The 9809-nt window shown below is 49.5% G+C and overlaps 2 protein-coding genes across 2 annotated transcripts; one reads left to right on the top strand and one right to left on the bottom strand.

Annotated features, from left to right (window-relative positions):
* Positions 1–773: 773 nt before the first annotated feature.
* On the top strand, positions 774–3588 carry LOC9634270 (dof zinc finger protein 2). Its single transcript, XM_024670319.1, has 3 exons — positions 774–889; positions 971–1067; positions 1242–3588. Exons 2-3 carry the CDS (start codon positions 1040–1042, stop codon positions 2735–2737), a joined length of 1524 nt encoding a protein of 507 aa, XP_024526087.1. The 5' UTR covers positions 774–889; positions 971–1039; the 3' UTR covers positions 2738–3588.
* Positions 3589–4365: 777 nt separating this feature from the next.
* Positions 4366–8528, bottom strand: LOC9634269 (F-box protein At1g78280). Its single transcript, XM_024670318.1, is given in 17 exon segments — positions 4366–5226; positions 5312–5444; positions 5516–5681; positions 5758–5839; positions 5899–6096; positions 6150–6382; positions 6436–6519; positions 6566–6685; positions 6753–7178; positions 7224–7323; positions 7379–7578; positions 7634–7831; positions 7893–7915; positions 7918–8034; positions 8095–8138; positions 8201–8320; positions 8379–8528. Coding segments are annotated over 17 exon segments (2499 nt in total). The 5' UTR covers positions 8510–8528; the 3' UTR covers positions 4366–5102.
* Positions 8529–9809: the final 1281 nt, after the last annotated feature.

The raw sequence follows: 9809 nt of genomic DNA, 5'->3' as shown, positions 1-9809 counted from the left end.
GTGCCAGGGAGAACCCTAGAGATTTGTGGGAGAGGGTTCTTGGGGGAAGAAAAATGGCGAGCGCGAGCTACTCCAGGGCGCTGCTAGGTCTCGCATTGTGAAAATCGAGGATCAGGGAGGAAAAGCCTAGTAGCGCCTGGCGGCTGCGCTCTCTCTCTCTCTTCTTCTATCGTTATCGATCGAAATATCGCGCTCCGGTAGCTCCGTGGCGATCTTTTTCCCATCGCTCCCTTGGATTTCCCACTCGATCGTTGGAGGAGTCGTCGGGAATTGCCGTTTAGTGATCTTCTCGTCGATCTTTCCAAGATCATCGGCCGTGGCCAATTCAGCGCGTGCGAGGATGATCTTAGCTAGGTAGGGCGCTCCTCGGCTTGGATCGATGCGACAGGCATTCGTGTGAGGAGAGAGGGAGAGTGGAAATCTCTGTGTGGAGGGAAAAGAAAGGGGAGAAAGCAAAAGCCTCGGCTTAGATAGAACACGCAGGCACATCTCTTGCGTGTGCTGCTCGGCTGTGGCGGATATTATGATTCTGCGATGAAGTGGACGTGATCGATGAAGATGCGTCCTCGAGCTCCAGCTCCATCCAGTGTTCTTGATCGAGACATCTTGGATCTCGGCGCGGGGATTGCACAGGCGGGGCAGAGCAGCGAAAGATTGTTGCATTGCCGGGCGGGCACCGCAGATTTGCGAGGCCTCTCGTCAACGCATTGATCATCGTTGGTGGGGGACGATTTGCGCTCGCAGGGATTGGGGATCGATCGAGCGCTCGCTCCAATGGCGAAATCCGGCTCCCAGACGCAATGCCGTACGCCATTCCGTATGCGAATTATTTGATTATCCGTCCGGGCAGCCAAGGCAGCAGGGAATTCTCGCGAAGAGGAGGAGAGTGGTAGGCGCAAATTGGTGGTTTAATTTCTTCGATCTCTCTCTCTCTCTCTCTCTCACACACACCTCTCTCGGGCAATGATAGTTTTCAAGGGGGAGATCACAGGGCAGGAGCACGGCAACGAGAAGAAGAGCATCCTCGATCGTGATCTTCATGCAGTTTGATCATCGCCCATCACAGGGTAAAAAACACTCTCCTCTAAATGCCGCATTTTCTCCAAAGGATGGTTGCATGGGAGCTTTGCATGCTTTTAGATCCATGGCTCGCTTGGCTTCTTTAAAATCTTTAAAATTGGATCATCATCCGCTGTGCTAATGGTTTTGTCTCTCTCTTTTTTCTTCTCCTGTGATCGCAGGGTGTGAGAGCTTCTTGATCGGACAACCAGGCATCATCAAAGGCAGGAATTTTGGACGAGCTTGGTCCGGTGGTGGTGGTGGTGTCATGCTGTTGAGCAATTATGGTCGGGATCAGGTGGGGGACTCGTCAGGCTTTGATGGATCGCAACAGGCGCCCCTTCTCCACACGGTGGGAGGAGTTGGAGTTGGCGTTGGAGTCGTCCCGCAGCCATCGCTCACGGACGTCTCGTCCTCCACCAGCAGCTTGAAGCCCCCTCCTCCGGATCAGTTGCTCTGCCAGTCGAGGCCGGGGCAGCAGCACCAGCAGCACCAGCAGCCGGGCCAGCAAGAGCGGCGGCTCAAGCCGCATTCGGATCAAGTCCTCAAGTGCCCCCGCTGCGACTCGATGAACACCAAGTTTTGCTACTACAACAACTACAGCCTCACGCAGCCCCGGCATTTCTGCAAGAACTGCAAGCGCTACTGGACCAAGGGAGGGGCGCTGAGGAACGTCCCCGTGGGTGGCGGGTGCCGGAAGAACAAGCGCGTCAAGCAGCGGCAGCAGGACCATCCGGGTCCTCCAGCGGCCTCGTCGGACGAGACCGGCCAGCCCAACGGCGGCGGCGGTCTTCCGGGAGGGGGTGGAGCCATGGTGGGGAACGACGGTGCCAGCAGCAGCAGTATGCTACAGCAGGAATTCCCGGTGGCGACGAGCTCGGGGCTGTACGATCAAGTGGCCAAGGCGAGCAACGGGATAAGCTTGGCGTTTGACAGGGTCGAGGGAGGGGTGGCGAGGATTTTCCCCGGAGCCGCTGGGAGCCATCCCGGCCCGCCTCCCATCTCGATAAACTGGGCGACTGGACAGCTCGGGAGCCATCCACAGCAGTTTGATCCGAGCATGCTTGGGTTGAATCTCCCCGGCGCGCCGATCAAACAGGAGCCGGTTCACGGCGATGCCGGCGGCGACATCAACTCTATCTTCGATCCGGGCTCGCTGGGAATGGGGACGCACGCGGCCATGAACGAGGCGCTGAGCTCTTACGTGCCGGTGGAGAACTTCGGGCTCAATGGAGGTAGCGGCGAGATGATGTGGAGGTTTCCGCAGCAGCCAAAGCTCGTGTCTTTGCTCGAGGATGGGAGCGAGCAGGATCAAGGCGGCGGCGGCGGCGGCGGCGGCGGCGGTGGTGGCGGCGGCGGCGGGAGGCATCACGTACTGCTGGACTTGGAGGCGAGCCACGGGGTGGAGAAGATGAAGCAGCACCACCACCACCACCACAAAGGCAAGAGCTCGGGGGATGTTTCGTCCAGTGACTACGACCAACAGGGCGATTCCTCGTCGCCGGATCAGTGGCAGCCGTCACCGACCGAGGCATTCTTCGAGAGCGGGAGTGACGCTGCGGGGTACTGGAGTAACGGTGGCTGGACGTCGGATCTACACGCCTACGGCGGGTCGAATCATCACCACCACCACCACCACCACCATCATCAAACACCAGGGAATCATCAACTTCTCTAGCAGCTGCGCCGCTATATATCCAGCCATCATCCATCCCGGGGGTTTAAAATTCTTTTTCTTTCCTGTCTCTTGCTTCCATCCCCGCCCCCCGTTCGTTGGCTCCTCTCACCCTCTTCGTTTTTGACAACACTGGAGACAACACAGGTTCTCTTCTTCTCGCGCACAGCCTAACAACAAGCAACAAAAATCAATCAATCAATTCTGTATAGAGATCCAAAGCAACAGCAGCAGCAGCAGCAGCAGATCCTCCGCCTCTTCGATCATCAACTTCGAGAGAAAAAATGAAATCGAGAAAACGGGGAACAGAAGGTACACCGTCGGTGAACTCTCTTCCCTCTCTCCCCCCCCCCTGATCTTGCGTTGCATCATTGTCACTACTCACATCTCTCTCAGCAACACTCGGCCACCTCCACCGCCCCTCGAGAGCGAAAAAAAAAAGCTTCTTTTCTTTTGGGATTGCGACTGCTGCTCGTCGGTCTTCTTCCTGGTTTCGTTTTTGTTTTTTTTTTTTTCTTTTTCTTCGTTTTTTCGTTCTCTTCTCTTGTTACGTTATCTTTATTCCCGTGTTCCTCAAATTTTTTTGGCTCACCACCATCATACTTATACGTATACGTAACATCTCTAGAGGGAGTTTTATTGATTATATCAGCCAAGTAGTAATAAAGAAGGAAAAAGCATACGAGTATATTGGCAAAGACATCCATCCTTGGGGCGCAGGAAGAGAAGCTGGAGAGAAAAAAACACACACAAGAACAAAACAATGAGAGGGTGGTTTTCCTGCTAAACTGGATTGGATTTTGTAATTGTATATACTGGAGTCTCTTCTTAAACGTTCTTTGAGTTTGATTACAGCCGTGTGTCTCTCTCTCGTGTTATCTTTTCTTTTCTTTTCTTTTCCTTTTTTCCGTTTTTTCGTTAAGTTTGGCTATCTGCTCTGTTCGTTATGTGTTTCTTTGGACGCTTTTACAACTCCGCCTGTCATTGGGGCGGGAAGAGTTGTTTTCTTTATTGGTTTCTGTCCAAAGAGACTCGGCCTCATGATTCCCAGCGAGGGGATGGGCCTTTGGTCCGCGGCGGAGTGTTGTGTGGAAGAGCTTGGGCATATAAAATAATCTCTCCTCCTGGCTCCTCTCTCCAGGCACACACTTATTTAATCCTCTCTCTCTCTCTCTCTCCTTAAAATCTTCTCAATTTGATCGCCGATCTCACAGGTGTTCCATATGCCATACACAGGGTGACGAAAGTATGATGGATCAAGCTCTCCAGATTTTCTCGGTAAAACTATTGCGATTGGGCGAGCTTTTCTTTTCTCGCCCCCCTGTAGATCGCGTTCGTGAATGGCTGGCTGTGCGTCCAACAGCAAGTCATGTGTGCGTGTATAAATGAGTGGAAATGCTCTGGAGTGGCGGAAGGGGAAAAAAAATGGGAAAAACTAAAATAAGGTCGGTGTCGGTGGTTGCAAGAGATTCTAGCCATTCACAAGTCTCCATGCACAAGAAAATTCCAGGCCAGCACAAGAAAACACACACACACACACACAATCTTCTATCACAACACCACTTTATTCCAAATTATACAGTATGTGTTCTATTTTTACTTTGCTGTTGTGAGATCTTGCGGTACTGTGATTGAGGATTCAGCTGCTAGCTTAGCAGAAGACAAGTATCATATTTTGTCCTCGCGGTGGCAAATCGTTGAAAGTTTACCGCGCTCAAACAAATGGCCACCAGCCACAACAACAATTAAATCATCAATCACCACCATCATCACCCGTAGCAGCAGCAGCAGCAGCAATAGCAACAACACCAACAACAAGAGCAAGATTCGTGAAGATTTTTCGCTTGCAGAGATGGGACCTCCTCTATCTCTCTCTCTCCCTCCCTCTCTGGAGAGTCTGGAGAGTCTGGACTTTGGAGCCCAGCACCACCACCACCACCACCTCCACCACCTCCACCACCTCCACAGTTCTAGAGAGGTCAGCAAATTGCTTGGATTGGCCCGTGTCCACTTCAAAGAGCTGTGCAATCTTTGCTCTTGATATCAATGTTTATTTTTCTTCTTCCTCTCTTCGTGTGTCATTGTTCGGTGGTGCCACTGGTGATTGATAGCTCCATCTTTGATATCTATACATATATATATATATATATATATATATATATTAGTCCATGCCGGAGATGGCTTTCCTCCCTCTTCCTCGATGGTGGATTGGATGGAACGGGGTCTCGTTTTCTCTTGTTAAAAGCTGCGTTGTCTTGTGATTGTCTGGTGCTTAAACCCCAACCCCGCCACGCGTCACTCCACGTCTGCCGCTGACGTCACCCCACACACACACGACTTCCATGGTCCCCACGAGCACGGCCTTTGTCTATTCGTTGAGCATGCCCCAGAGAATGAGCTCCAGCTCATGCCATGATTCCACCATGCGCAGCTCTTTGCTGCCACGGAATATGGCCTCCATTGCGTCGTATTTGTACAGTAAACAATAGCACCTGGTAGCAAGAATAAAGAACCAGCATCGATCGCGTCAGTCTGGAATCAAAGCGCTTTTCCAGCAGAGAGTTAATGGCGACTCACATTGCTCGATACGAAGTTCGCACGCCCTCCACCGCGAGGTCGAGCTTGTAGGACTCGAGAAAGTGCTCCAGGAGCTCCACATTGGCCTCCAGGACGTCCGTGAACAGCGGGACCAGCTCGTAGAGGGGATCTCCTGTTTTTGCGAAGTTGCCGAGGCTGGCATCGTCAGAAACGGGCGACAAGCGAAAGTGGGAAGATCCTTACCGCGTCGGAGGTCGCCGAAGTCGAAGATGTATCTCGCCTGCATCGCTCGTCTATCGTTTTGGAAGCCGTCCAAACTGGCGTGAGGGACCATCTGGATGTTGTCTTCCATAATGTCCATGTGAAGCCAAGCCGCGCTGCGCGACGGCACAGCGGCGCCATTCTCAACCTGCGCGGTGACGGAGAAGCATCAACTTAGATGAGGCTGTCGTTTCCCACAAGTTAATACGAGAAAGCCTGGGTACCTTCGCAACGCCTATAAGCACGACAGGATCCTTGGGGACGTAATCCTCGACCTTTTCTAGCAAATGCCGCGGCACCGAGCCCCTGGAAGATGGCGTTGAAGTTAGCGAAGACAACAAGAACCGGCGTGACATTAGATTTACCACTCCTTGAGACGTTTCGCAAGTGTTTGCCGATGCTGCCTAAGCATGGCCACAAAGTGTGTCCATTCTTGCGGTACGTCGGGCATGCCGAGGACGGGCTCTTCCCTCATCGGAAGCGACAGTGTATGAAGGTGTCGTAATTGACAGCCAAGAAAAGATGCCAGATCAATGTAATCATCGTCCTTCATCATGCCTCGACTGCCAAAAAAAACAATTTACAGGGAAACGAATCGACGAAGTACTGGACTTACCAATGAGCTAAGTTTTGTCCCGGGCACCGCCTTGTGACAATGTATGGCCAAAATGCTCGGCTGTCTTTGGAGCTTACCATAGACATTCCCGTTGAAAGTATTTCACCACTGTCGACAGAAGGAACTGCTCTGAAAAGTTCACCTTCTTCGTAAACAATGCCTTTGGCAATAACAGCCGGAACATGTTCAGCCAAGGGCGATGCGCTTTCTCGAAGTAAAGCATAAAATTGGAGCTACATGTAGAAAACAGTAAAAAAAAAAACCGAAATACGATAAAACCAAGTACCTCGTGGTCAATCTCTTGCAAGGCAGTGACAATTCCGTCCTCGTGTATATAAATCTTGATTGCATACTCATCAAGCAGGTAAACCTGCAAAGTTAATCAGCTTTGGCAATAACGAAGATGGGCAGCTTACCGGGCTACTGCCATGACCAACAGGAATGTGCTGATCTTCCTTGAAATAGAAGTCGTGCGCATTGCAGATGCTGCTTAATCTTCTTTGCCATGTACCCGCATCGATAGCTAGACAAGCACACTGTTTCACAAGGACGAACAATACAGCTAGAGTTTTATACTGACTGAAACACGATTGAAAGACTTACCTTCCAAATTTGATGTCTTAAATCAGGCCTCTCAACTTGAAGTTTTCGAAGCCAGTCACGGAAATCTCTTTTGTTCAGCATTCCATCGGCGCTGGTTTCGGATAAAAAGTGATCAGGGTGCGGGCCTATGTGTTTCTTGAGAAACTCTGGATTTGTAAAATCATGCTCGCCTTCAAACTCATCCTCGTCCAATGCCAAAAGACCAGCACGAGCAACACCTCTGTGATGAAACCCCGGCGCCATGTCGATGCATACAAGCTCCATGTTCCTGCTGTTCACAAAGTTTTGCGTGACGGCAACTGTCTCGTCGATATTCAGCACGCAATGCCACCAGCCACTGGGAACAAAGATCGTCTCCCCGGGAAGTTGTGTGCACTCCAAAGGCTTACTGTCGTTATCCAGAGAAGGATAAACATCCATCCACCACTGCAGAAAACGCTGTAAACACAATCCGTAACAAGTTCCATGTACCTGAAGAGATGTTGGACCATCATAATGAATTTCTCCGTCGTCTTCGTTCACATCAACGAACACACCAGGCGGTACTCTCCCAGGAGGATAAAATGCCCATCTGTTCAATCAATTGCAGTTCATGGATCATCTTCATACACAACGGTGATTTGTACCTCTTTCTCCCAGATAAAAGTGCGTTCCAGGCGCTTGTAAGAGCAGGGTCGACGTGCCAATTAGCACCCGATCTAGAAGGACCAATAACAAGCCACCTGTATGGTGGACGCTGCGATGGACTTAGAACGGAGAATAAATCTTCCCTGAACAAATATGGTACTGTATAATCTTCTAGGAGACCCGGAGTAGATTCACCGAACTGCACAGCGAGCAGCAGTAAATATCTGAACTGCCACTCGAATACAAGGACTTACAGAAGAGTCAAATATATACAGCGGATCTTCATCATGTTGGGACCTCATATACTCAGCATAATCTTTCAGCGTCATGCGTATCCTTTGCCCGTATGATTGAGAAACTTTGAACTCGGAGTCACCGTAGCGATGGACGAGTTGGCCTATCGTCCAAGTTCGTCTCGCAGGCCAGTCCTCAGCCAGATCAGTCAAGAGAACCTGGTGCATAAAAGAAAATATGTGAGAATTTCTGTTGGCAGGAGCACTCACCGAAACGTACAGGTTTCTGAACATCGTAGTTTTGTACAAAGACATCATAGGAGAGTCCTTCCGTCTTTCAATAGCTCCAGCGTCGTAGAAGAAATTCTCGAGCGACATATGGCACCGATACCACCTTCGATAAAGGTATAAGGAGGTGAAACCTGTGGACAAAGGAAAGAACAAGCTTTAGCAAGCTTTGAAGACATGGAAGAAAACCCCACCATTGAATTGTAGCTGCTCGATTTTGTCATTGAGTTTTCCAGTTCTATGAGAAAACCAAGCACTTTAGCGAACACAAAACGGAGAAAAAAGTGTATGCAAACATACTTGTTTTTCATAGCGGTCCTCTTCCAAGAGCCCTTGTAAACGAGAGAATCGACGCGCTCTCGGTTCGACAGGCAAATCCGCATCCACAGCGGCTCCTCGTTGCACAGTACATAGAACACGCTGAAACACCGGGACAGATCAAGCTAGAGCTAGGGCCTAGAGCTCAGTCACTTCATACCTGCTAACACACGCCATGGCGCCAATGTCGCGCGGCTCCAGCAATCCAAGCACCGAGCACAGCAGCTCATCCGGGAGCGCATCGAAATCTCCCAGCGCTCCCGCCCTCCGATCGGTCGAAGAACGCGCCATCGCCAAAACCTAGCCAGCAGACGCGGCATTGAGGCAGCAAAATAAGAAAGCATATTCAAAGTATCTTCCATTGCCAGGTGGCCACACGTCACTACACGGGATTTATAGAGAGTATTGCTAGCACATTTCCAGACGATTCAATCGAGAGGAAGTGAGACCACGAGAAACAAGTTCCACATCCACAATCCCCCTGCAATACAGCTCTAAATGGTGAGTTCCTGGCAAATGAGAGCAATCTGGATGTCGAAACAACAAAGCTCTGCAACTTAGGACGAATCATCTTCACAAACCAGGTCCGTGGTGGTAACAGTTGAAGTTCCCGTCGACAAAGAGCTAGACCACCATGGGCATGTACACTTATGCACCGCAGTATCTAGACATCACAAAGACTTTCACCAGCAATTGGCGCTTCTGGAACATAAACGAATCATCCATGGCAGCAGAGCACGCCACGACCACAGCGAAAAGCACAGCCATCGGAGGCAGAAACGCCCAGAGCAAGGGACGAGCGATCAAGAAACTCGCCGCTACCTTCACAGCTTTCCTACCGGAGGGCCGACTGCATCCAATTTCTCGGTGATCAACATGGATGGACCAAGCCTTACAACAGATGGCACATTAAAAGGTTGTTACAAGCATAGTCATCATGGAAAGAATTGTCCCCTTGTGAAGTGATTATGAAATAGTGAGGTGAATATGGTCAAAAACTTAATTCCTAAGTTCATCAACTTTTGAAAGTGAAGAGGGATATTTAGTGTAGTGAATTTAACATTCTTTTTCATCTAAGTGCCTACACATGATTTGTTGAGTTCTAAGGTGGTAAATAGATTTGATTTCCCCGTGGAAAAGAGTTCAGTGATCTAAAAGGTGGTTATAATATATAGACATAACACTCATGTTTAATGTGAATGGATTAAATATTCTTTTGATAGTTCAAGGGATTTTTAACTATCTTTCATTCAAAGTTATGAATTGTACAAATGTCATTATTAGGAAGGAAGATAGAAAGCTAAAGATTAATTAAGAGCATATTATTTTACATATCGAAATTGGTAGCAAGTTATCTCATACTCCTTCTTTACAAACATTAAAGCTATTAATAGAGTAATCATTAATGTTCTGCTTGAAAATATCCTTCATAGTAGTTCTTTTGTGATGTACTTGTTTCTTTCTATAATATAATCATATTTAATTTAGAGTATGTTCATGAGCATAGGGATTGAGCGAACCCAGTGCTGTCCTAGAAATACCTAAGTAGGCGCTGACTGCCGTCGTGGGGGGGTCTTGGGGCCTCTTTTTT

Source organism: Selaginella moellendorffii, unplaced genomic scaffold (genome assembly GCF_000143415.4).
Source record: "Selaginella moellendorffii unplaced genomic scaffold, v1.0 SELMOscaffold_6, whole genome shotgun sequence".
In the NCBI taxonomy this organism is placed as follows: domain Eukaryota; kingdom Viridiplantae; phylum Streptophyta; class Lycopodiopsida; order Selaginellales; family Selaginellaceae; genus Selaginella; species Selaginella moellendorffii.
This window is presented reverse-complemented; position numbering and strand designations above follow the sequence as displayed.